Raw genomic sequence first — 27573 nt, 5'->3', positions numbered from 1 at the left:
TGGGTACTTTGAAACACTGTGTACAAGACAAAAAAATTGAATTACAGAGGCTTCCAAGACATTTTATAAGATTTCTGTAATCATATATAACAAAACAACTTACAGCTTTTGAACTTCAGGCCATAATGTATTCTGCAACAAGTGATCTTCTGTGGGAGGTTCTACAAGATATATTTATATAATTTGTTTGGTTTAGTTATGAATTTTTTGGCCAGCTAAGCTCTTTCAACATTATACTCTAACTCGGTGGTTTTCAACCTGTGGTATTTTTGGAAATAGTCTACAGACACCTGGGGGTCCAGAGACTATAATCGAGTCCACAAAAGATAATTTTGATCAATCAAAAGTATGGGAATACTCACACTTACAATTCAAAAGGGTCCACACCTCAATTTGAAACTTCCAGGGGGATTTGCACCTCCATTCTAAATGTTTTAGGGGTTCACAAATGAAAAAAGGCTGAAAACCACTGTTCTCATTCAAAATATAATCTTTAAACTTCATACCTGTAAGGATCAAGGGTTGAAAGTAAATCTCAGGATACTGATCAGAAATACTATTAAATTTTTCCTTGTCCTCAGCTGGTTGAGCTGCTATGTCTCCTATTCAAAATAGGAATTTAATTCAGTGAGTGAGAGCATACTTGACAACAAGAAACTGTCACTTGGAGAACCTTGCAGTTTTAGAACAGAAATTAGATGAAGTTTTCTCTATTTCCAAAAATATGGTAATAAGGGAATTGTGAACTAGTCATTAACTATAAAACACAAACACATATTTAATATGCATCTAGGAAAAGAGGGTAAGGGAAATGGATCAATCAAACAAACAGGATGAAATGGAAAACTTGTTACTCAGTTACTGCCATTTGTGGACTGACCTTCCCCCAAGTCTGAGACAACTGGACATTCACTTTCCAAAAATCTTGGGTGCTTTTTAGCCATTAATCTCTAGGAGCTGGCCTAATCTCTAGCTGCTTCTCCCCTTGAGCCACAGGCATATGGAATATTTTGAAAGATACATGGTACCTAAATAATCAGTCTGAGTTTCAGCACCGCTAATAACCATTACTTTTCATTGACTTCAGTAGCAGCTGGCAAGTGCTCAACACAACTTTAGGCATCTACATTCAAATTACTAAATCAGGCAAAAATCAGTCCTTAACATGACCCTGAAAGAGCTATTAGCAAGCTACCCACAGATATCATCTAAGGCAAAGCCGATTTCAGAAGTCAGCCTCAAAGGAAGTTTTCATTCCTTGATTCTGAATATTTTGCCTCCCTTCCTTAACATCAGCAGCACTTATCTGTTCTGAGACCTACTGTATGTGGGACACCTTCACGATGAATGATGCCTCTGCGAGTAAAAAAAAGGTTAAGCTTACAGGGATTAACAAATATTGATAATGTTGCCAGAAGACCAGCTGAGTGTTACACAATTCTTTTATACCTCCTGTTGTCCTCTCCACTCAAAATATTGCTGTGAAATATGTCAAGTTCCTTCCGATCTCATCTACAATTAATTTTATTTACATATGAAAATATGTTTCAATGTACAGAACCACTTATTCCACCGAACTATGAAAGGACTGGTTGCTCTCATGGCCAGATTTGAAATACAAAAGAAAATAAAGATATTTTCCTGAACTAAATCAATTCTACAAAGGTATACTTTAATTGCTTTTATTACATCTAACCTGTGCTACCAAGATCACTATCTTTCATTTGCCAAGTTTTTGAGCATCTTGGGGGGGGAATAATTAATTATGGATTATGAATTCATTTTTTTACACAAAGAACTACCTTGCCCTAACAGATACCGTAAGACACACATCATCTCATGTCAGATAATCTGGAAAGGATGCTCACTCAAATTATATTGACCAAGAAGCAGATCTTATGAGCAGACTCCCAGAAGAAATAGGCTTAACACAGAGCCTCAGTACCATCTGTGATCTATCAGAAACTAAGTATTTAAACACAGATGGGAGATAATATTTTAGCCCCAAACTTATGCTTTTCTGAGAGAAATCCAAAAGAGCTGTGTAACAGGGAACCAGAAAGCGCCTGTTATGTTAAAAGGAAAGTGTAGCAGGCTAAGCTGAATCAGGGACGACTTGCAGCTAGGAAACAAGCTACAAGCTAATGCAGGAGTGGGCAAAATATGGCCCGTGGGCCAGATCCAGCCCACCAGGCCATTCTATCCAGCCCACAGGGCCCCTAAAAAATTTAGAAAATTAGTATTTATCTGCCCCAGCTACCTATCAAAAATGACAGAAGCCAGGGCCAGTAGGACCCTGGGGAAGTCACTGTAGGACCCTGAACAGCAAGGCCCACCCAGCCCTGGGCCTAGCCCCATGCCCCCAGCCAAAAGCCCCTGCCTAGCAGAGGCTTCTTGCCTGGGATCATTGGGCTGCTCCTGCCTCCCTGTGCTGAAGCAGGAAATTCAGGTAAAAAAGGAGGGGCAGGGAAGACCACAGGCAAATCGCCCTAGTCCTTGGGCCAGATCCTGCTGAGTCCTGCAGCCCAGCCATGTGGCCAGAAGCCGCATGGCACGGAGCAGCCAACTGTCGAACAGGAAAGTGGGAAAGTGGTGGCGGGGGCGGGTAGAAGCAAGCAGGCATGTGGGAGTGTGGGGCCTGCACTGGTGTCCTGGGACCAGTGCCAGCAAGGTCCAGAACATGGTGGCAGGAACACGGCGTGTGGGCTGGCAGGGTTCTGTGGAGCTGGACTGGGCTGCACCAGCAGGGAAAGAGGGGAGCTGGCCTGGTTCCACAGAGCCCTTGCCAGCCAGGACCCCACTTTCCTGTTGCCCTGCTCTGGGCCCCGCTGGCGCTGGCCCTGGGACACCAACACAAGCTCCATGCTCCCACTCGGCTGTCACTGGCTCCCACGCGCCTGCTCACTTCCAGTCTCCCTCGCCTCAGCATTACAGGCAGGGACCAGCACATGCAGTCCCAGTCCCACACACCCTGCACTCGCCTATCTGGGCTGAGCAGTGGCGGCAGGGGACAAACTACTCAGAGTGGGGGAAAGTGGCCCTTCCCTCTCCCCATGACTGACAGTTCCTGGTGCAGCCACCCAGAGCCCCTGTGGTGCTGTCCTGTGTCTCTGCCACCTCTGGGCTGCCCCACGGGGCAGTGGTGGCAGCGCAGACCAGGCACAGGCAGCCCCATGTGCACTCTGAGTGGCCGCACCAGGAAGCACTGACAGCAGGTGGGGGAGGGGCCATTTTTACCCCCACGCTGAGCAGCAATTTGTCCTGCAGCACCGCTGCTCAGCATGGGCCCTGTGCCAGCTCCGGGGCTTGCCCATCAGAGCTCAGCAGCAGCTGCAGGGTTGAAACTGCTTCTTGGCATGAGGGAAAGCACCCCTCCACCACCACCGCCAAGCAGTTTTTGGTGCGTCTGCCCTAGGCTGCAGTGTGCCTCCTTCACTGCCACTTGTGAGCTGCTCTGCAGCTGCTCCACAGAGTCACTGCTGCCACACTGGGCAGCCCAGAGGCAGTGGTGAAGGAGCCGCACCACAGCCTAGCATGGCACAGGCTCCAGGCAGCCACATCAAAAACTGCCCAGCAGTGGCAAGGGGGGTGTGGAATTTTGCTGAATGCAGCTGGGCAATGCAGAGCAGGTCTGGAGCTCACTGGGGCTGCATGCTGTTGGCAGTCATGGGAAGGTGCCGCAGGGCGCATGCGCTCCAGGCTGTTGCAGGGTGGGGGCAGGTGCTGACCAGCTCAGGGGGGCACACGCACGAGGCTCCCATGCACACCCCACATACCCTCAAACCCTTCCTGAAAACCCCATAGCCACACCCTCCCCTCCACACCCCACAAATACCGTACCCCCCACACACTTCCCCACAATCCCTCCATACACACCCACCCACAGCTCCCCACAAACATCACACTCACCCACCCACCCCCCCCACACCCCACACAATATACAAGAGTAGGACCGCATTTGAGCTATTATGCAATCACTTCTACCATATACAACACAAACACAGACAAATCAGGACAATTTTTTTAATTATATTAAAATATATTATTTTGGGTGTTTGGTTTTTAGTATATCATTTTGTTTTTTTCCCCTAAGATAGCAAACCCTTTTCCTCAAAGGAGTACTTCCAGGGACAAGGGGAGGGACTTCTGGTGGCAAAGGTCAGAGGTGGGACTTCCAGTCCCAAGATTGTGATGGGGGTGGGGGGAAGCACCTGTTAAGAGGCAGGGCTACTCATGAGGCTCTCAACAGCTTGCCAAAATTCGGTAAGCGGCCCTCCACCCCAAAAAATTGCCCGCCCCTGCGCTAACTGGCTGCCAGCAAACAGACTATGAGTCACATGTAGAAGCAAACCCTGGGAAGGTAACTCGCCTAGGGAATGGAGGTAGAACAGTAAAATGTGCCAAAGGCAGGCAGGGAGGCAGCTCAGAAGCAACAGACTGCAGACAGCTAGAGTCCTAGCAGGGAAAGAAGGTGGATCCATCAGCAGGGATCCAGGTTTTCTGTTTCCATAAAGAAATGCAGATTTGCTCCTTTTAAGGAGAAAAATGCAGATTTTAAAAGGAGAACAAATACAGGAAACGGCAGGTTTCCCCTTGCAGGCTGCCAGAGTTCTAGCCTGCAAAGGGCTGGAGGGAGTGGGAGTCTGGGGATCAGGCAGGGGGCACCATGTGTATGTGTGCACTTACACATGCATGTGGCAGCCAGGCAGTGTGGACAACAGTTTCTTGTAGGCAAGTCTTGCGGGTGGGGGGCAGATTGAGGCCTCCATGGTGAGGGAGGGAATGGGGCAGGGCTGGGTGCACTGCCAAGCCAGGATGGTGTAGCGGACCCATGGCCAGGGTGGAAATGTGTGACCATGGGGCTCAGCTGGTAGAGTGGGGCAGAGCTACAGGGGGCTCATCCACGGGGTGATGGAGGCAGGGGCTCCGCACCATTGTGCACACTCCTGGAGAGGGAGACATTGGGAGCACGTGTCCCCCACAGATGTGTGTGCATGGTGGAGGTGGATGCAGGCTGCCTGCCATAAGCTCAGGGCTTCCCATCCTGCTGCCTTCCCCCCAGTGCCTCCATAGCCCAGCAAGTGGGGACTGGTGCAGGAGGACACAGAATGGGGCAGGGAGGCTTGGTGTTGCTGCTGAGAGCCCCATGCAAGCCACACCACCATGACAAAGCACCCCTTGCCCGCGCAGCAGCAACAGGGGCACAACTCTGCGCTGCTGCTACCACTGCTACCGGGAGGGCAGGGGGTGCCTTGCCATGGTAGCATGACTGATGTGGGGCTCCTGCTGGAAGCAGAAGCAATGAGGCTCTCTACCCACACATGCCAGGTCCCACCCACTAAGCCATGGAGGCCCCTGGGAAGAGGACAGAAGAGTGGGGAGCCCCAAGTCCACAGCAGGAACCTTGCATCTCCCCTGCTCCCCCTCCAACCCCAACAGGCTCTGGTCCAGCTGTGTCATCCACAGGGGGAGGGGACAGATCGGAGTAGGGAAAGCCAGACTCCACACTCTGCTCCAGCTGCAGCAGCTACTACCTCCCATGGGCTTGGGTGCTATTGAGGGTGGGCAGGAAGCTACTGACCCTGGCCCTGGTCCCATAGCTGTGGCAGCTCGGGGCTCCCTCCAGCAGGGCTGGAGGGGTCAGAGAGCTGTGGATCATGAATGGGGCACCAGCAGAGTGGGGGGCTGGGGATGGGAAGTGAGGGGCACCTGAGCGGTGGATGGCTGCAGGTCAGGAGCAAGGGCCAACAGTAGGGCTGGGGGATGGGGGCTGTGGCTTGGGAATGAGGGTTAGGGACCAGGGGCTGTGGGTCGGGAGTGAATGGCACTGGCAGGACCAGGGGGCTATGGGCTGGTAGTGAGGGGCACTAGCAGGGCTAGTGGGAGCTGTGGCTTGGGAGTGAGGGGCAACAGCATAGAGAGGGGCAGGGCACCAACATATCAGGGCTGCTCAGCATCACAAAGCAGCAAGGGGGACATCCACAGCTGGACCTGCATTCCCGCGAGCAAAGGAAGCAGGGGGAGCTCTGATTTGCTATTATAATAAAACCAAAATCAAATGCCAAAATATGTATGTATTTAGAATGTATTTTATTGTCATGATTGACTGGGGCATTAATAGGCTTCCAAATTGCTTTAAAATTGTCAATATATCAATAAAACCTTGTGGTCAACTAATACCTAAATATATAGTGGTCTTTTCATTTTAGTTGCAGAAAAACATGGATTTTGGGGGTTTTCATCAGAGAATTTTGGATTTTTATCAGAGAATTTGCAATTTTTTAAACAGAGAAAACCAGAATCTCTGGTCATCAGGCACAGAAGGGAAATGCCTGAGTCACATGACCAGATGGAGTTAGTCTTAGGATACTCAAATACTTAGGTGCCTGAGTTCAGACAGGCAATCTGGCCCCTCTAGCTACAAAGTGAAGAGCTCTTCCCATGGAAAGCTGCAGTAGGAGGCTCTGCCGACACCTGGATACCAGTAAGGCACTGAATGCTTGCTGAAACCGGGACAGAACCAAGGGGAGGGCAAAAGCTTGTTAGACAGTTGGCTTGGGGTTTTGTTAGAGCCAGAGTGCTTAGGTTTTTGTTTGAATTTTGACAAGCAGTTTGGGTTTGGGACTACTGGGGAGGTGGAAGTCCCAGCTATGCCTGATGGGAACGTAACTGCCTTGAGCCAAGCAACAGGTGGGGGTCAAATAGCGAGATTAGAAGAGAAGGGACACAGACCCAGTGCCTGAGCAGAGTGCGAACCAGGATCACGAGCCCACAGCCTGAAAAGGGCAAAACAAGTGCCTAAGAGGTGCGAAAAGCAGTCAGGGACCAGTAGCCCAGCAGGGGCAAGATCAGCCCAGAAGGGCAGAGGCCAGGGGCCCAGCTTCCCAGAAAGGCAAATTCTGGGGCCAGGAAACCAAAGCGAGTGACAGGCCAGAGGCCCAGAGATACTGTCAACTGGCAGGGCTAAAACCAAGAGGGCCCTAATCAGTGGGCCAAGGCTGAAGAATTACAAACAGAGAAAAGGGAGGCTGAAGCTGAGAAGGCTTCAAGGGAGACCTCTCTACAAGGAACAAAACGATAGCAAGTAAAATCTGAGAGAAATGGGAGCATCTGTAGGGAAGGTTGAAGGCTGTGAGTAGTCCATAAAGCAACGGGTGCCCTGGGGGCAAATATGGGCCAAGAAAGCCCATCTGATGCAAGAGAGATACACGGAGATCAGCAGGATCTACTAACAGAAAGACAAAACTAGGCTCACCCTAGTATGCTTGGGCAGTTTCCCATTCTAAGATCAACCCAGCACATGAAGGCATGGCTGGCGAAGACAAAAGGACGAGGCCCTTACAGCTAGAACAGCACAGGACTCTGGTCACTAGGGACATTACCGGTATCGCTACAGCTGTAAATTGTTACAAGCTGGAATACCTGGGTTCCTTAGACTTATATTTCTACACTCATACCAGCTGAAGCATTTTGTCCAAGTCTTGGTTAGGCCATAAAGCCAGCATGAAGTTTCAAGAGTAAGACTGTGAAGTAGTAGGTAATCGGGCTTAAAAACTGCATCCCCATAGCCAAGCTGTTAATATCAAGTAACTTGGACTGGTATGCAGAAGCAGACTAACAGATATATTACCAACCAGTGTAATAGTTCTACTTAGTCCTTCAAAATCTGTCAAAAGTGGTCCTTTTTCTTCTGTCTAGGGGTATTTTAGAAAGATACCCTCACTGGTAGGTATTGCTTATGTTTATTTTTCTAGGGGAAAAAAACAAACTACATTTACCTTGAACAGAGTTAACTTAGTGGCCTTTAGTTGTAAAGCTCTGTAGAATTTCAAGGACAGTTGACTAAATAGGCGATTTACAATTCTCCCCAGTGACCTTTCTACCAAAAGGAAGGGAGGATTTCCTTTAGAGTCTTAGCCTACTCTAGGGTCTTGAGACAATACACCTTGCTTATCCATTATATAATTAGAAACAGTGCCTAGAAGCACTCTAACCATGACTTTGTACAGACATTCAGTTTCTCCTGGGGGAGTCACTTCCCCAGGAGAAACCACAAATGTACACATGTTCAGGCTCTCTCTCCCAAAGAAACTGACCACTCCAGCAGAAAAATAACCTGGGAACAGTGATCCACTTCCAGATTTTCTCCTGGAAGAGCAAATACCTATAGGTGCTGTGGCTTCTCTTAGAAGAGAACATAATCCTCAAACATCCTCCTCCCCTTCCCTCTTCTCTCCCCCTTTCCCCCAAAACAATGTGTTACTTGCTGGACTCTGCTTCTCTTTTCATAATTCCCACACTGTGCTGCAGAGAAACACAGGCTGACTAACTGGCCATTCCCATAAGCCCCAAGGACAAACTGATATGCCTCCAAAATTTGCAGGAAAAGAAGGCCTAAATGTCTCAGACTAGGAGATAGAGATCACAGCCCAAAAAGAGATGCTCTCTCCAATTATCTATTTAAGGAGCTCCTCACCACTTTTACTCTTGCAGAAGGCAAGGTAGAGGTGTACCTTATAGAATAACTGAAGCAGAAATGCATAAGCTTTTGTGAGCCACACCTCACTTCGTTAGATACTCTTGGGAAGTTCTGAAATAATATGGCAGTAGGCATAAATAAAACAGCCTAACTAAAATGGAGAAATGCTCAATACCGAACGCTAGTTTCAGGTGATCTTCAGGTTTAGTCAACCATCTTGATTAAGTGAACAGAACATACATTGATAGGATAATGACTGAAATATGTTTCCAGAAATTTTTCCAGAAAGTATCCTCATTATTTCACATAAGCCTTACCCTGAAAGATGGCTTTATTGGACAAACCCAAAGCTGGTACAGTTGCACCTTCTGGAAGGTCAGTGGCTTGCTAGATTAAAAAAAACCAAAACATATATATATATTATTTTAATACACATACAATTTGTCATGTAGAAATCAGTTTACAAAGCAAACACTTTTAAAAAAAAAGGGACAGATGACTAACAGGCTTCACTGGAGAGGAATGAAGAGGGGTCACACTGTAGCAGATGCCTCTGGCTCATCCAGAATGCCTCTAGGGAAGCAGAGACTGAAGCAGCTGCTCTGCCAGACTCTAAAAGCCTTGCCAGGCCTCAGGCCCTCCTCTCAAAGCATGTTTAGTCAAGTCTGCTCAATTCAACAGGTTTGCTGTGAGTCATGTACCCTCAGTCCTGGTAGGGCAGAAATTCCAATGTAATATCACCACAGAAAAGTTATTTAACACAGAATATTGCAATCTCCAAGATGGCAAGAGCTGAAAACAATTTTGAGTTCTGGAAGCAAGGAAAGATTGTGGGGCCTGGAAAGCAGTGAGGACATCTGATTTTTCTGGTAGCCTCTGGTACATAAAAGACTGATCTGCTGTGGATACCTGGTAGTTTCCAAGAAAAAGATGATACTCTTCTGAAAATACTCAGCTGGTAGGCAGTTTGTGTCAGATATGTAACATGGGAGAGAAAGTAAAAAGCTAGAAGGGGAATGTCAGACTGGAGAACTTTTGGGGGAAAGGTATGAGTGGCCTCTGTACCTGATAAGTAAATTAATCCCTAGCACATATGTGAAAAATCATAACGAAAATAATTTTGCAGGATTAAGTTATTAGCTGTGGTGACAACACCTTAATCATTTGTGAGTTTGTAGTGAATCAAGCAACATGAGGAAGTCAATACACAAATGTCAGCATAAAACCTCATGCAAAAAGGATTTTTTTCAGCATAACCTCTAGTGTCAATTTAAGCCAGTATAGTAATATTGGGTAAAACTTCCTGCATGTACACTTTTAGTCCAGTATGACTAAAAATGTGATTGAAGATATGACTGCACATGATGTGATATGATGTGATTGCAAAGCCTCTGGCCATCATCTCTGAAAATTCAGGGAGATCATGGGGGCTCCCAGACAAGTGGAAAAGGGCAAATATAGAGCCCATCTTTAAGAATGGGAAGAAGGAGGATCCAGGGAACTACAGCCTCACCTCAGTCCCTGGAAAAATCATGAAGCAGGTCCTCAAGGAATCCATTTCTAAGCACTTGGAAGAGAAAAAGGGGATTAGGAACAGCTGGCATGGAATCATCAAGGGCAAGTCATGCCTGACTAACCTGACTGCCTTCTATGATGTGATGACTAGCTGTATGGAGTTTCCCACAACATTCTTGCAAGCAAGCTAAAGAAGTACAGGTTGGATGAATGGGCTATAAGGTGGATAGAAAATAGGCTGGACTGTCAGGCTCAGAGGGTAGTCGTCTATGGTCTGATGTCTAGCTGCCAGCCAATACCAAGTGGAGTACCCCAGGGTCAGTCCTGGTGCCGTGTTGTTCAACGTATTCATCAACAACCTGAAAGATGGCATAGACTGCACCCTCAGCAAGTTTACCGATGACTCCAAGCTGGGGGGAGTAACAGATAGGCTGGAGGGTAGGGCTAGGATTCAGAGAGCTAAACAAACTGGAGGATTAGACCAAAAGAAATCTCATGAAGTTCTATGAGGATAAGTACAAAGTCCTGCACTTAAGATGGAACAATCCCATGCACCAGTACAGGCTAGGGACCAACTAGCTAAGCAGCAGCTCTGTAGAAAAAAAGCACCTGTGGGTACAGTGGACAAGAAGCTGAATATGAGTCAAAAGTGTGCCCTTCTTGTGAAGAAGGCTAACAGCATACAAGGCTGCATTAGCAGGAGAGGTGCCAGCAGATTGAGTGAAATGATTATTTCTCGTCTATTGGGCATTGGTGAGGTCAGATCTTGGAGCACTATATCCAGTTTTGGGTCTCCCACTACAGAAAGGAGGTGGATAAGTTAGAAAGAATCTAGCAGAGGGAAAACAAAAATGGTTAGGAAGCTGGGGCACCTGAGGAGAGGCTGAGGGATTTGGGCTTACTTAGTCTGGAGAAGACTGAGGGGGATTTAATAGTGAAGGAAGTTTGACTAGTTTTATGGGTCACCTGTTATCAGTGTAATCAAAGTAACTCACAGCATAGCACTATTTTCCAATTTAGGGAATGGCTTTTTTGGTTTAACCCTGTTTCTCAGGTGACATAAGTTAAACTGATATAAAGCACTCACAGAATCACAAAATTAGGGTTGGAAGGGACCTTGGGATATCATCTAGTCCAATCCCTTGCTCAAAGCAGGACCATCCCTAACTATATCATTCCAGGCAATGCTTTGTCTAGGAGGGTCTTAAAATCCTCCAAGGATAGAGATTCCACCACCTCTCTGTGTAACCTGTCCTAGTGTTTTACTTACCCTCCTCGTAAGAGTTTTTCCTAATATCTAACCTGAAGTGTCCTTACCACAGACAGTCCATAAAGAACGTGGAGATATATTTCTGCATCTGCACTAAAAGTGGGGGAAATTCCTTATACCATATTTACTCAAATCCAAGATGACTCCAAATCTAAGGACCCCACTCACCCCTAATTAGATACTACTCATGGAACATTACACATTTGTTATCTTTTTCTATGTATAGAATCAAATTAGTTGAAGATAGTCTGTGTGGGGGGGGGAGCAGTGGTGGAGATGAGCGAGTCCACTGCCCTCCCCCATGTCTGTGCCTGCCTCCCACTCCAACCTTGCTCCACCCCGTCCCTTCTTGCAGCCAGTCCCCCCTGCACCCTGAAATCTGCCACTCCCCTTGCAGTCAGCCTGCCCCTCTATCCCCTGCTCCCCCTGCAGCCTGTCTCCCTTCCCCTGGCTACCTCTCTCAGCCTGCCACTCTCTGCCCTGGGCTGGTTGCTTGAATACAAGACACAGGGGGTTTTTTGTCCCCATTCTGTTTGGGAAGTGGGGGAACCTTACCTTGGATTAGAGAAAATATGGTCATATCTGCCTGCTTTATGTAGTACTGTGTTATTTGTATAGCATCATTAATATAATTGATCAAAAAAAATTAATACAATTCAAGTGTTGAGGAGCAGAAATCCTGTAGAAGAGATTTTTTTTCCACCTAATAAATTGAAACAAGATAGAAAAGGTTTGGACACAAGAAAACAGTTTCAGCTGAAAGGAGCTGCAGAAGAGACTGCTCTTGAACTAATCATGCAAAGAACATGGGAAGAGACAGAGGCAGCCAGTGCAAAATGAGTGGATGGAAAGTGGGGAAAAAAAACAGACAAGGTCCATTAACACTGAGCAAATCAGTGAAGGAAGGGAACGTATGCTCTAAAAATTAAAATCAATTTTAAACAAGACCTTAAAATGAATGGGGTGTGAGTAATGTTCTTTGAGGATGGTGATGCTGCTGTTTTCTCTCCCTATAATCAAGGAAGAAAACAGCATTCTATAGATACTATAACCTAAAGAACTAGGATTTTAAAAAAGGCCTCAAAACAGCTTCAACAGCTGAAAGAAATGCAGCATGGAGGAGTACAAATGCAATATTTATATACAGTGCCTAAAGTAGATTTCAGGAGGTTTGAATTAATTAAAAAAACATACAATTAAAAGATAAAATATAACACAACAGTAATTATGTCTAGACAACACTATTATGCCCTAAAATTTATAAGAACACATTAACAGCCCTTTTTTTCACCCTCTCATTTTAAAATTGCTAAATGAAGGTAAAGTAATTTACATGTGATGACCTTTACTTCAAAGTCATATTCACTAGAATCATTAGTAACCAAAAGAGAAAGGGAAAGCAAAAAAACAGAGCTATTGTTTTATAATTTTATCCTTTCATAATTTTAATTTCAATACAGTTATAAAGAACTGACAATTCTTTCTTTTATTTTCCTGGTTACTTACACTGAAACACAGGTTCTCCATCAAAATGCCAGTGATGTTACTGAAGTTTTCCACAAAAGTCTTTGGTGCACTGAAGACTCGAAGCACTTTTTCATCTGCTCCAGACACAAACTGAAATTGGCCAATCATGGCCAAACACTGGATGTCATATCCATGGACTTGAGGTCTTGCAATTTCATGCCAAGTTATCTGAGCGAATAGCAACACAGTAGTGAAATAAATTTTGTTAAATAGAAAAGTGGAGAGTTTAAGTTGCAAAATATTTTCAGTAGATGAATTAAAATACGTAAAATAATACACCTCAGAGAGAATCGATGCAACAGTCACTTTAAATTTAATCCTCTGCTAATACACAGAAAACAGCCCACATACCACTACAATCTGCTCACCATCCACAGGCTGAACATTTATAGACCCGTTCTTCAGCTGAGGAAATTAAACTAAACCAGAGCATGACAGCCCTCATCCAATCCACTGTTACTGCATCCATTTAACTGGACTATCCTTGTAGTCTATTACAATTAATGTTAAACATGTGCATGTTTGCAGGATTAGGCCTTTGTTTAGTTTAGCAGAGGTGGGAGAAGGACCATGCAAGTTCATTCATTTGACCAAAGACTTGTGACAGTACAACTGAAAAGAAACTATATATTTTTATACAGATGATAACAAGATTACTTATTACATGAAAAAAATATTATGTAATAATGTTATTACACAAGTATTATTTAACAGAATATGGACTAATTTGTGCTGTTTAATCTCCATCCCTCTTTTTTTTTTTTTTTAAATCCAGACTAAATTATATACCTATATCTATCTCTCTGTCTATCTATATCATGGCATCCCTTGCATGACCTATTTCCTGGAATCCACAGTTTAAAAGATGTTTTAATATGATGCTGAGGTAATCCAAATTACCATATTTAGTCAAATTTAAGACAAAATCATCTTAAATTCAAGTCACCTTAGATTTGAATAAATACAGTAACTTCCACATACAATTATTTTCAGCTTGTAAATGTGTGTAGTGGGCACCCAGATTTCTTTCCTTCCAGTTTTTTATTTTACTTTCTAAAAAGAAGTCTGGATATTATTGATTAGTATGTGGTATAGTTCCTAACCTCTTTTTCTATCTGCAAATTGTTTAATATGCAGAATTATTTGCTCTTTAAATTGACATACACTATGTAAGTGGCATGCAATGATGCAAGATCATTTTATACCAGTACATAGAGTGCAAGAAAGCAAGAACAAGCATCAGCATGTATTCAAATATTGAGAGAGACAATGCAGAGGTCAAATCGGGAAATAGAAGAACACTATAAATAAAATACCTTATTAGCAGCTGTTCTGTTCTATAAAATGAAGAATCAAATAAACTCAAATAAGTTTTAGAGCAAGTTTTCACAAAACCTTGATGATAAAAACATTTTCCTAGAAAACTTAATAGAAAAACTACTAAGAGTGCTTCTGCAGTATTTGCATTTGTATTCCATGAACTGAAGTACTGTACTAGTGCATTAGAACAAGACTTACATTTCCTTCTAGGAAGCATTCAACTAGCTTGTTCAGTTTTAGTGGTCACACTAGATAAAAGGCATAGCATACAACAGCGATATTAATGGTAAAAAGACAATTAGATATTCAATTTAAATAATCCACTTAATACAGTAAAGGAAATCAAAATGGAATTAATGAAATGGGTAGTGTTGAAGAGATGTTGTTGCCGTGATAGTCCAAGAAATATTTGGAAGGGAAGGACTGTTGTGGGTAATCTATAACAATAATAGGCTTATTCTGTCTGTCTGGAGCACTCTGATGGGTTGTCTTGGCAGCCAATCACAACGCTTCCTGAAACAACCAGAGTGCTCTGGACAGACAGAATAAGTGCATTATTATTACAGAAGATTCTGAGGCATTTCAAACAGATGTGCATGCAAGTCAGAGCTAGAATGAAGCACTGGGCCCCGCCACTGTGGAGTGGGCAGGCTCCACCAAAGGAAAAAAAAAAAAAAAAGTGGTGAGGGGCCCGATCCTCCCCACCGCAAGCTTGCCTCTTCCATGACCAGGGGGTGGGCAGGGTGGAGAGCTGCCAGTGGGCCCTGAGCTGCGAGGGACCCCAGTGCTTCCCTCTACAGTGGCGATGTTTCAGCAGCTGGGTTTAGCCCAGGGGCACGGCCACTGCAGAGAGAAGCACTGGGATCCCCTGCAGCTCAGGGGCTGCATGACCCACCAGCAGCCAGCTCCCCAGCTGCAGGAGATGCAGGCAGAGTCTGGTAGGAAAAACAAAAAACAGATCAGTCCCTCACCCCTTTTTTTTCCCCCCACTCCCTTCAGCAAAGCCTGCCCATGAGAGCTGCCGCTGAGTCGGTCACACAGGCCCTGAGCTGCAGATGGGGCCCGGTGCTTCTCTCCACAGTGGTGCTCTCCCCTGAGGCCACCCGGACAGGGTGCTAGCTGCATGGGTTCAGCCCCAGCTCACAGGCAACACCTACTGGATCCAACGGTGCACTAGATGCTGGAAAACAAAGCTCAGGGCTTGGTGGGCTTCCAGCATTCCATGCACTGTCCCTGCTGCCTTCCTGCAGCCTGGGACTGCCCAGGAATGAGCTGACAGTCCCAGGAAGGCAGCAGGAGGGCAGCTGGGTATGCTGGCAGCCAGAGAAGGTGGCGGGGATGGCACATGGAGCACTGGAAGCCCGCCAAGCCTGACCTTCTCCACACATGCCCAGGCTTCCAGTGCCCCATGCACCATCCCCACTGCCTTCTCCAGATAGGACCTTTATACACATGAGGAATATCACTGTAATTTGTTACGTAGCACACTAAAATACATGGGAGGCATTTTAGTTTGCTACGTAAAAAAGTCATTTAAATTGAAATATGCCCCTAAGTCACAAAAAATTGTTACTCATGTTGCGTTAAAAAATGCTTTGGATTCCTGCATTTATTTTGTGACCATGTTTACACACTTAATGGTGCTAACATTGTGTGGCACTCTGTGACATCCTTGAAAAGATCCCAAAGCATTCTGTCTTGTGGTCTGCATTCTTTGCAACCAAAAAAAATTCCTGTAGTCAGTAAATTAGCAAAAACTAAGATGGCATTTTCCAAGGGTTACCTCTGTCTAAACAGGGAATGCCTCAAGTCAGAACTGTGGTTCTCAACCTTTTTAAAGCACAATACACACACACAGAAAGACAGGGCCACCCTTCTTAACAGCTTACAACATGTGAAAAATTGACATAGAGTTTAATGTATTCCAAGAGTTTCTCCCAGAATATAAACTTGGTAGTTTGAGAGAGCTTATAAAAGAAACAAATGCATAAATAAAAAGAAGGCAGATGACAAACTGCAGTTCCTGATTGATTTGCTATTGCATCCATCTGAAATAAAAAGTATTCTGAAAAGATGACCAGATATTTTAGTGAAAAAAAGAGGATTAGATTGGTTAGACTGGATAGAACTGTCCCACATGCCTCTTTCTAGCAGAAGCGGGGGGGGGGGGGGGGGGGGGGGGGCATGGGGAAGGTGATCAAGAAAAGCTGCAGCACAAGTCAACTCTCCTGCCTGCTTTATGGTTATCAGAGAACCCTAATACATACTGCAGCCCTGTGCATAAAACAGGTTTATGTGACCACCGAGGTACCTGCATCATGGCACCTCAGTTGAGAACCACTGGGTTAGACTACTATATACACTACAAGCTCTCTGCCACTTTAGCTGGGCCATGAGTTCTCCTGTTGAAGACATGGCTTGCATGCTGGCAAAATTTCTTCTATCAGTATAGCTTAAACCATTTCCTCAAATGGAATAAACTGTACCAAAAAAAGCCTTTTTTCTTCTAATACTGCAGCTGCACAGGCCACTTTGCTAGCAGAGCTTTGACAGTTAGGGGTGTGATTTTTTTTTTTATCTTCTTAACTTATAGAGCTATGCAAGCAAAACAAATTTTATAGAGCAAGCTATATTATTATGAAAGGCTTTACAAAGCTTTCAGGAACAGCTATTGCCGAGTAACTCCACATCCTGGCTCTAGCACATAGGACTTATCTGTGGGCCCAACTGGGCGCATGGATTGGTCCTGCCGTACTCATCCACCCCATGGGCCAGATAAGTTTGACACTACTGGTCTGCCTGATTCTGCAGCAATACAAGTCCAGGAACACTATGTCACCATTAACCCTGCTTCATTCTAGATCAAGCTTAGGGCCAACTTGTATCACTAGAGGTTACAGACTTAGTTGCCATGTAAGAGCAGAGGTAAACCCCCAGAAAACAGCTTTAACTTCCTTCTAAACAATCTAAAATATATGTATATAGAGTGAATAAAATCAACACAGAAGTGACCTTCAGCAGTATAAACAATGACCAAAAAGATACTACATGCTATGTGACAGAGTTAAAATAGTTAGAAATGTATTAGTTTGTTTTTCTACATTTTTCCTGGGGGGGTTTTTAAGTGATTGAGATAAGAGCTCTCAGTATTACATATATACATATCCCCATAAGTAAATTAAGACTCACAAAATTCCTTAAAATCAACACAAGCTGCAAGTTTACACTTTTTCACTTCCAAAGCATGGTGCTATATTTGCCTTCAGTGCTTCAATTTAGAAAAATCCTGGGGGCTTCCCCTTCACTATATCTGCATTCACTGCAGCAGTGAAAAACCAAAAACAAAACAGAATGGAGAGGCAACATATACTTATGACACCTAAACATTAGTATGGCCTAAGAAGGAAACAGTTGTTTAATTAATTGTCACTCTCTCAACTCTCTTTATATAGAAGATTTTATTGTTTATGCATGTTCCATCTGTTAGGAGATATCTGCTCTGTTAACACAAAGCAGAAAGAAGCAAGAGGAGCAGAGACAATTTAACCCCATGTCCCGCAGTGGGTCAACTGCTTTATCTCTGTTCTAACCACCCTACCTCCTTTTTCCTCTCCCTTCCCTGCCCTTAGTATTAAAATCACTGTTTTCTATTTTGAAGCTCTACTTCAACCAGCTCCTTCACAGCATCTGAAGCAAGCCACTGCTTACAAAAGCTTATGCATCTCTAATTTAGTTAACTTGTAAGGAGCAACTCTACCCTGCCTTCTGCCTGACTTCAAACCAACATAACTACCTCTCTAATTTAAGGAAACCATTAGGAAGTTAAAGATCTTAGAGAATAACTAAAAGAATATCTCTAAATCAGTCTTTACTGCCATACAATGCATTGGGAGAGAAGTGAAGGTCTGAGTTATCTGAAGAGGTATTTGAGATTAGCTACTCTCAGAAACAAACATCAATACAGACAACAGAACGGACTGAGTAAAGAGCAACGTCACCAGGACCAACAATTCTAAAGTAAAATAACAAATGAGCCTGTAAAAAAAAATATAACAAAATATATAAAAACCTGGATGAGAATTTAGAGATTACTTGTTCTTAGGTTTTCAATTACCTTGTGGTTTTAGAAAGGCTGGAAATGTTGCTATCAATAATTAATAATACCCACAGGTCCCTGGTTGGGGTACCATATAAAAATGTAGCAAATTCTTGCCAGACCTGCTTTTATTTAAGTATTTTTCTGTTTCAGTCTCTCCGTTTAAAAATGAAAGCAATAAATGCTGAAGGAAAAAATATTAAAAATTTAGAACGCACATATGCAATTTCGAATAGGTTGTGCTTTAGAGCAGCTGAAGCGTAAGCAATAGCTCAGGCTGCTTATCTGGTTCCAAGGTGCTTCTCTCATCCTGAGCGGTAAAATTTTCTTTATTGAATTTGCAAACATTTCCAAAGATTTACCTCTGTCTGGTGTTTTCTTTTCCAAGGAGCAAATAGTCTAGTAGTTTGATCAGAACTAACAGTGATGATAAATTCCCCTTCTGGATCCCACTGTAAATCTTGTACAGAGTTATAGTGCCCAGAAATCACAATTTCTGGAGTCCATTCTTTCTGTTAAAAAAAATCATATATGCATTTGAGAAAGAGAGTATAGACAAGCCTGCAAGCTATATATTACCATACACAAAATATATGGAACTGAACATAGAAGTTGTTGAACTAACCTAAATGAAAGGAAGACAAAGAGGATACCAGAAGGAGAATTAAAAATAGATCTAATTGAAGAGCAAGAGCATTGGCTGAACACATACAAGTCTTGGTGAGAGATGCTTTACTGCATATTCAAGAAGAAATTGATATTAACGTTCAGAGGCAGCAACTGGGCAAGAAAACAAGTGATGGGGCACTCACTCTGATTACTATGAATGCCCATAGAAGGAAAAAAAAGCAAAACAAAAAAACCCACAACACTGTGGAGTTTATATTCAAGACCTAGAATAAGAATCCTGGAGAATGGCACATTTTGAGAAAGAACAGTTCTGTCATTTGAAGTAAACATTATTACACAGCAGCATCCACCACGTTCTTTTCAAAGTAGCAACAAAGCCAATGAAAACTCTTCACCTTGTTAGCTGGAGTCTGTTTCCAAAGATGCAATGCTCCATGGAAAGCATGAGCGAGAATCATTGAGCCATCTGAACTGAACTGACAATCAAAAAATCCAAGTGTGTTACCACCTACTTCTCCGACACGTACCTGAATGAACAAATGGAAAACATCTGTAGCTCAATAACTGGCCTTCCCTTTGCTGTAAATGTATTCCGAACTTAAGGAATAAAGGACCACCACAAAATACAACCTATATTAAAACACTACATACAAAAAGATGTTCAAAACAGTAAACATGAGATATGCAAATTGTAGTAGGCACCAGAATAAAAGTTGCTCATATAACCTAAATAAGACCCCTTCTGCACATATGCATTAGAATAGGGCCCTGGCTGAAAGACTGTCTGAGTAGAGATACCTCAGTCTGCTTACATCCCAGACCGGCATTTTAAGCACAGAAGTCCTTGCCATCTTTTGCTTCACTATCTGCTACCCATCCCTTTCACTAAATAAGGAAAAGGACCTACGGATTAAAGAGTATTTGCCCATGGAATTACAGGCTGTATTGTAATAAATAAATGCTGGGGGGCAGTAGTAAAGATGCACTGCAGACAACCCTAAGTCTGATGTCTCCTAATTTTAAAATGGTTCAGTTGTGACACAAGCATTTACTATAGGAGTTCAGTAAACAGTTTTTACTCTACTAATATTAATGTAATTTAGGAAACATCTTGAAAAACTATATGTTGCCTGAACAATGTGACAATGAAGTAAAAAAACCCAGTCTGAAAAATTTGGGGGAAAAAATCCAAAATGGGTTTTAAGTTAGGAAAAGCCCAAACTAAGAAACAAACAAACAAACGGCGCACTTGCCTGTTCTAGCCATACTCCAGATTCATCATCTGGAGCCCACAAGATCATAGTTTTGTCCATCGATGCAGACAGTAGTCTCATTGGTTGATGAATGCTGCCATCTGCAGTACAGGAAAGAAATTATGCTACAACAGGTTAGAATGCTCTTAAAAACATTTAGTAGTACCGGTGTTTAAAAAAAGTTGTAATTTAACTGCCGCACTGAAAAACTTTTGCAATTGAACCATTAGTAAGTGTCAATATTAACAGGATCAGAATTTGAACTGATATGCACTTCTGTCAGGGATGTGTAAAAGAAGTATTGTTCCAAATATTTGTTTCACTAAGACTGCCAAAGAAAAATAAGATTTCATAGACATTAGGGCTGGAAGGGACCTTGGAAGATCATCGAGTCCAGCCCCACACCCGAAGGGCAGGAAGTAAGCTGGGGTCATAGGATCGAAGAAAAATCATAAAAACAAACAGTTCAAGAGATGTCCTTAAGTTAGGATTTTTAAGTTTCAATTTAGGGAAAGTAAAAGCTTGCAAACTTCCTGAGAATATTACAGCCCCTACAAGTTACATATAACAATTCTAAACTGTTCATCAGTAACGACTCAACATTAGAGATTTGTCTGAAGAACAGACTAATATTAAACTAAGCTTTAAAATGAAAAAACCTGCTACACTGATATGCATTGCTCTGCAAACTAGGATCCAATAAATAATTTGGATACTTGTTCCCTCAAACACCCTCAAGGGTCACATCCAGAACCTTGTAGTAGATGCTTAGGCAGAACACAGGGGCAGTCAAACACTCATGAATGGGATCTAAACTGCACTTGCAATTACTGTTTCAAGCACATTGCCAGAGGGAAAGCTTCCTTCATACTATAAAAATCAAGTCTTCTGAAAACTCTTCTACAAGAAAATATTGTGAAGTCAACCCTTTTGTAACCCTTGAGTTCCTTCTTGACTACAAGAAAAGTGAATCAATTTCATTTGCAGGATCCTTTAAAAAGTTTTAACTTAATCCAAAACCTATTTAAATTGTCCAAGTAACTGAGTCCTTTCCTTGAAGTTTCAGTTTCTAATTGAGATGTTTGGTCAGGTCTGTTAAACAGGCAAATTTATAGAAAATTGCTCCAAGTTTCCTCCTTTCTCTCTCAAAAGCATCTCTTTCAACATCTTTCTTCAAAAAATTTTAAAAAGGGGGGGGGGGGGGGGAGAAAAAAAATTCCCTTCAAAATGTTTCCATTCCATTTCCTGTAGCGCTTTCAGTAATCTACTGATTTAGGCCCTTGGCATACCTTACAATTATGGCAAACTTAACATGCTAATTACACCATACATTTGTAACATGGCACACATATGAGTAATTTATGGCATGATAAAATAGCAAAGCAGCCATAAAGATGTTCCACATTATGAAATGTTCATTAACTGTAGATCATCGTTGTGACTGGTTTGTATTGTACTTTAATCTGAATGTGTGGCATAAACTTGTCAGCACAGGAGCCTCAGATTGGGAAAAAGCTCCCTGATCTCTGGCTCCCCACACCAGTAAGTAGCCCAGAAGCATGCATGCCCTTTGAACATGCCTACACAGATGAAGCCTGAAATCAGAGAGCAGTTCCCCAGTGTGGGATTCCATATGCACTGGGGCCTTTTAAAGGCATTCAAGCAGCGCAGCTTCATGGCACACAGGGAGCCCAAAATCAGGGACTGCTCCCTAATCTTAGGTTCCCCCTGTGCCAGAACCATTAAAGGGGTATTTTAAAATGAGGATGGGACTGCACAATATACCTTTCAACAGGCAGCTATAGCCTGGATCCAAGGCTGCCCCCTACCCACTCATGCTGGTCAGCCACCATCTGTCCCTTGAAAAGGGTCCTTTAAGAGGGTTAGCCACCCTCTTTCCCTGCATTGGAAAACTGGTCCCCTGATGGTAGACCACCCCAGTCCATGGTGTTCCCCAGCCTGCCTGGTGAACCTTCAAAGGTCCAGGTGCACAGGTAACCCTGTACTGAGAACCAGGTTTTTAAATATAAAAATATAAAATTCCTCAAAAACCATCATGCAATTAAATTAACATCTGCCAAGAGACCCTTCAGGGCCATTCTTTCTATACTGCATCCAATTTTTCTAGGAAGGACCTATATTTAAAATGGATCTGCAACAGTTTCCCTCAATGAATGAGATGTGTGCCTTTATAGTATTAGTAACGATAAGGGATTAGTGACATAATTCCATTTGATGGATTTTGTAGTGGAATGTAGGACAACTCAACTCTATTCTTTAATACTTCAACTCAGCCAATGCCAGTTCTAATCAGAACCTTCACTCTAGTCATAGCAGAATATTTTTCAAAGCCACTGTATTAAAAAATGTCACTTCTGTACAGCATCAAAAATGTTTAACACCTTTCTATTGTTTTTTAAACTAACTTCTCTGGAAATTTTGGATTAGTTAAAAAGTCACAATAAACTAACTTTATAAGCAAGCTGTATTATCAATGCTTTTGTCCCAAGCCTTTAACAACAGCACATTTCTACCCTACTGAGTAATTTTTTTTCATATGCTACTGTCCATGTCTGTGATTCTTCATAACATAGTTGTCTAAGACAGTGAGAGTCAAAGTTTCGGGCAGTTTATCCATCCCCAAGAGCCTTAACCATTGAAACGGTGTATTACTTAAGTGCAGTCATCATTCTCTCAAGTGCTACAGCATACAATGCATATACTGATGCTGGATATTTGTTGAGTAATAGATGAAAAATTCATCTATTCCTTTACCCCCCCCAGTACACACTTGTACAAAAGCTTTCAGATTTTCACCTGAAAATGTTCAAATTCATGTGTTGTTTTGTAATGACAACTTACTTTATTTACCTGAATCCAAGACTACTACACATTTAAGACAACCTTCCAGTAATCAGATTCTAAACATGCAAAATTATAAATTTGTTGTAAGTTTCCATGTCTAGAATCTAATTATTGAAGGGTCATCTTAAATTAGTTGCCCCTACCACTGTAGCGGGGAGGGAGGCAGTAGCATGGGCAAGCAGTCAGACTCCCATCCCTTCACCCCCCCCCCACATACTCACTTTTTTCACATCATGTAAACCAGGACTGTCCAACCTTTCTGAATGTGGGGCCAGATCATGAACTTTTTATCACCCAGTGGGTCAGCGAGCCATATTCAAAGACCTCACAGGAAGTGGTAGCACATCACCCCCCCCCCCAAAACGAAAGTATAATGTTTACTTTCGTTTCCTGTCACAGCACCTTGGGCCTCAGAAAACAGCTTGGAGGGCCGCATGGTGGCCCGCAGTTCATATGTTGGACAAGCCTGATGTAAACTAACAAAAACAAACCAACTATTGCCCAAAAAAGAAGAGCATCTGATGGCTCCCAAAAGACAGCTACTGCTACAGAGAAACTACCAGACTCTCCCCACATCTATATGGCATCTGGAACTCTACTACAGTGCCTATGCAGCAGGGAGGCACCAGCTGTTTAAGGGGTCATGGCTACCAACAGAAAGTGTGAGCATATCTACAAGAGCTCTCTTGTGATTTCCCTGTGGCAGAGAAGCCAGAATGAAGGGCCTCTACTTCCAAAAGGGAGCTGAGTGTGTGAATGAAATTAGAGACTATTTCCAAGAGTTTTGCAGACAATACCAAAGTTCTATGGGCAAAACTACATAATGCAGACCAGGGTTGAATGAATATTGATTTTTCTAAAGAAAACATGCATAAAAACATTTTTTTAAAAAAGAATGTGAATTTGCACTGAACAAAGTGAGATTACACTGCAGGAACTACGTAAATAATGCAAACAAAAGACAGAATTATATAAATGCACCAGTTATATGCTGCATTCATATTGTCTTTTATCAAATTAAGATTTTTTTAAAAAAACAGACCTTATTAGAGTATACAACAGGAGATACAACACAGATAGACAAAATATGGCCCGTGGGCCACATTCAGCCCACCAGCTGATTGGATCCAGCCTGCATGCAAGTGCCCACCAATTAACTGTATCCAGCCTACGGCTGCTCCTGCTGGGCTTCACACTGGGCCAAGCCCCACGAGGTTCAACCTGAGACAGTGTGCACTATGCTCCTGCCCTCGCTCACCAGAGGGCCCCACCCAGTGTGCACAGCGTCCCAACAGGGCTTCTGTTGCCACTGCTGCAGCCAACTGAGGAACTGCTCGGCTCCGGCTCCACCTCTTGGCCACCTTCCACCCAACTCCACCCAACCACAGTGATCACCAGCCATCTGCAGGCTGCCACGTGGGCGGAAGGCAGCCCTGCCAGGAAGCTGGCTGGGGCTAGTGTGGCTGCAGGCAGGAGCATGGGGCATATGCAGATGGGAGCACAGGGCAGGCTGCCCCAGGAGGAAGCAGGCAGGGGTTCAGCCCCATGCAGAGCACCAGGGAGCAGACAAGCTGGAGGGGACAGGGGCAGACTGCACCTGCACTTGTACTGTCCAGGCAAGCTCTGCTGCATATACCCCCTGCCCCTCCATCCTCTCACCCACCTCTGGCCAGCTCCCAGGATCTAAGTCTCAGGCAGCCCCCCACACACTCATACCCAACCCACCCTACACACCCCCACACCCTTATACACCCCACCATACCCCACCAACCGCACATCAAACACTTCCCCATACACACCGCCCTACCCCTACCCCACACACACAACATACAAAAGAAAGACTTTATTTTGAGCTATTATACAATTGCCTCTACATATACCACTAAAAGACACACAAATCAGGACAAAAATATATTTTGGAATAAAATTAAAATGTGTTATAGTACATGTTTGATTTTTAGTATATGACTTGGATTTTATCTATACTTTGTCAAAATGATTTCTTTTGAAAGGTTTTGTGTGTGTGCGCCCTCAAGTCAATTGGTTTGGCACTGTTTTTGGGGAGGTCTGATGGCCCTGAAACCCCCATCAACTGGTTGAGGACAATGAGACAGCTGTTAGAGGGGTTGGAACCCCATGCTATCTGACAGGTTGTGTCTATGTCTCATGGCCTGGGGCCCCAAGGCTAGGCCATGTACCATGAGGATAGACCCTATGGAGAGGCAGTGTTTCCCAATCAGGGGTGGATTTTCTGATGTCAGGGACCATGTGATGTAACACACAGCTCCACCACATTTATACCATCACCTAGTAAGAAGTGTACATTATGTACCATTTTCTTACCTCTGAAAAACGAAGGCTGCCAGTGAACTGCATACACCCAGTTTTCATGGCCAGCTAATACTGACTCCAGAGTAACTGCATACGTTGTCTCAGCATCTACCATGGAACAGAGAAAGTGAAAACATTCATTCTTTAAAATCAGTTTCATAAGAAGCCAGAACATTTTCTGATGATTTCACAGCTTCAGTGATAAAATTTCAGCAAGTTGAAAACATCACATGTGAGCTGCTGCTCAGGGCTACGTCCTGTCAGGGGCACTACCATGCAGCTAGACACTTCAACCCACAGGCCAATCCTATTTCCTTCACTGGCAGTGGTACTAAACGAAAGGCAATTTCACAGGCTAAGCCTAATCTAGAGGAGCGTGCATATCCAGTTAGGTTTGCCCCCAAATAAATATTCATAACTAAAGAGTGATCAGATTGTAATGCAACTGATTAAAAGATATCTAACTTTAAACCACAGCTCAACGCTAATACAAGGTTGTATGGGAATATCTTTAACACCCTGCATAATAAATACTTCAACACGATAAGAGAACTGTAGTTAAAAAGCAGAAGAAACGTTAAAATAGTATATTTATCTACCACATAGTTCATTAAGCTGGGCCCCACCAGAGTCAACAGCATTTCAAATCATGGTGACACCGCAGCTGCTCAGTATATGTATGTATTCCAGACACCCCTCCCTCCACCCCCCACAAGGAGCCATGTGGTAATTAGTTCCTACTCATGACTGGAACTGCATGTTCTTGTCATGAGTCGTGGGATTCTCCAAAATTTGTATGTAGATGAGGAATAGAGCGACCTGGTTCAGCTTCACCTCATAAAGGGCAGGGCCACACTAATTATGTGACAGACTGAGAGAGGGGGCCACAGGGGGTTCTGGATAAATTGTTTGCGGCCCAATTTGGTGACATTTGCCAGGCATTTAAGGCTGGTGAAGAAAGAGGAATCATTAGAAATGGGAAAGAAGGGCACAGCTCAGCTGTGGGAGTCAAGAGGAAGTCTATATATATATATATAAATTTAAAAAAAAAAAAATGTAGTGGCTCACCATTACTTTAAAGGACTCAGCACTGAGGGAGACTGTGATCAATGGGCACTACAATATATCTTATTCAGTTGGGCTGCACTAACCTATTCTTGTGGTACCCGCATTCCGCTCATGTTGAGCAAATTCTTTTTGGTATTGGTTGGTGGAACCGGAGCGTGCTCCGTCCACTCCATGCATTGACCTGGTATTGCAGTGCTTCCAGGACCGGTGCAAAAAAAAAAAAAAAAAAAGGTTCCCATCAACATATTCTCAGCCTTTTGTGGGCTCAGACTGAGTGTGCAAACTTGATCAATGATCTGACAAACAGGAGCAAGAGTGTGGTGAGATAGTGGTAGCTCTGAATGCTGGTGAACTGAGAGCAGAGAAGAAGAAACCAAACAGCGTGGAGTCAAATATGGAGATTCAGGCTGAGAGCTGGAATCTGATTGGCAGCTGGTACAGTGATGGAGATGAAGGAAAAAGCAGTTGAAACTGGGCAGGGAAGACTGGATTTTGATCAATATTTTGAAAGTGAACCTTATGTACTTACAATGCATGATGGCCTATCCAAATGGGAGGTCACAGGGTTTTACCCACTGGCACAGAGGGGCCTATGAACAGTTCTAGAGAAACTACAAGGAAATGGAGGAGAAGGAAGAACTGCAACGACTGATTTTTGCCACTGAACAAAAGTCAAGAGAGCAAGTGATCATTAAAATGTATTTGGGCGTCCCTGAAGAAGTGGACGTGGAGAGATGGTTGGAGGGGACAGTCCAGAGAGTCCTATTTGTGGAAAAAGTGAGTCACAAATATAACGTGTGGACTGGGGTGTTTCAGGTACAAGTGATTCTAAAGGAGGAGCAGAGCCTGGGAGAGATGCGGCACCTGCTGTCAGTTTTTTATGTAGGTGGGCACCAGGGCTACATCATATACCACGGGCAGCCATGTTAACGTAGCAAATGCAGGCTGGAAGGGCGTTTGGCAGCCTATTGTACCCTAACCATTTGCTACCAGTGTGGTGGGATAGGGCACAGAGCCTATGGGTGCCAGGAAGTGATGAAATGCAGGATATGCAAGTAGGAAGGGCACCTGCAAAACATATGCCCAGATTCTCTCTCTAATAGACCACAACCTAAAAAAGGGAATGACTTCAATCAGATGAGTGAGGAGGAAGAGGTGGGGGAGGTTGGGATACATTTGGAGGAGGAAGTGTTGGTGGAAGAAATACCAGAGGTGGAAA

The 27573-nt window shown here is 43.7% G+C and overlaps 1 protein-coding gene across 1 annotated transcript in view; it reads right to left on the bottom strand.

Annotated features, from left to right (window-relative positions):
• The window catches only part of ELP2 (elongator acetyltransferase complex subunit 2), an 88329-nt gene that overhangs the window by 19212 nt on the left and 41544 nt on the right, over positions 1-27573 (bottom strand). The window contains exons 9-16 of the mRNA XM_090039094.1: positions 25299-25394; positions 20091-20191; positions 19233-19364; positions 18570-18719; positions 12771-12959; positions 8797-8866; positions 507-602; positions 104-161 (exon numbers count right to left, since the gene is read on the bottom strand). Of these exons, the coding sequence (XP_089895220.1) occupies positions 104-161; positions 507-602; positions 8797-8866; positions 12771-12959; positions 18570-18719; positions 19233-19364; positions 20091-20191; positions 25299-25394 (892 nt within the window). The remainder of the gene's footprint in view (positions 1-103; positions 162-506; positions 603-8796; positions 8867-12770; positions 12960-18569; positions 18720-19232; positions 19365-20090; positions 20192-25298; positions 25395-27573) is intronic.

This window comes from Crocodylus siamensis, chromosome 3 (genome assembly GCF_052110815.1).
Source record: "Crocodylus siamensis isolate JL-2025a chromosome 3, ASM5211081v1, whole genome shotgun sequence".
Lineage (NCBI taxonomy): Eukaryota > Metazoa > Chordata > Crocodylia > Crocodylidae > Crocodylus > Crocodylus siamensis.
This window is presented reverse-complemented; position numbering and strand designations above follow the sequence as displayed.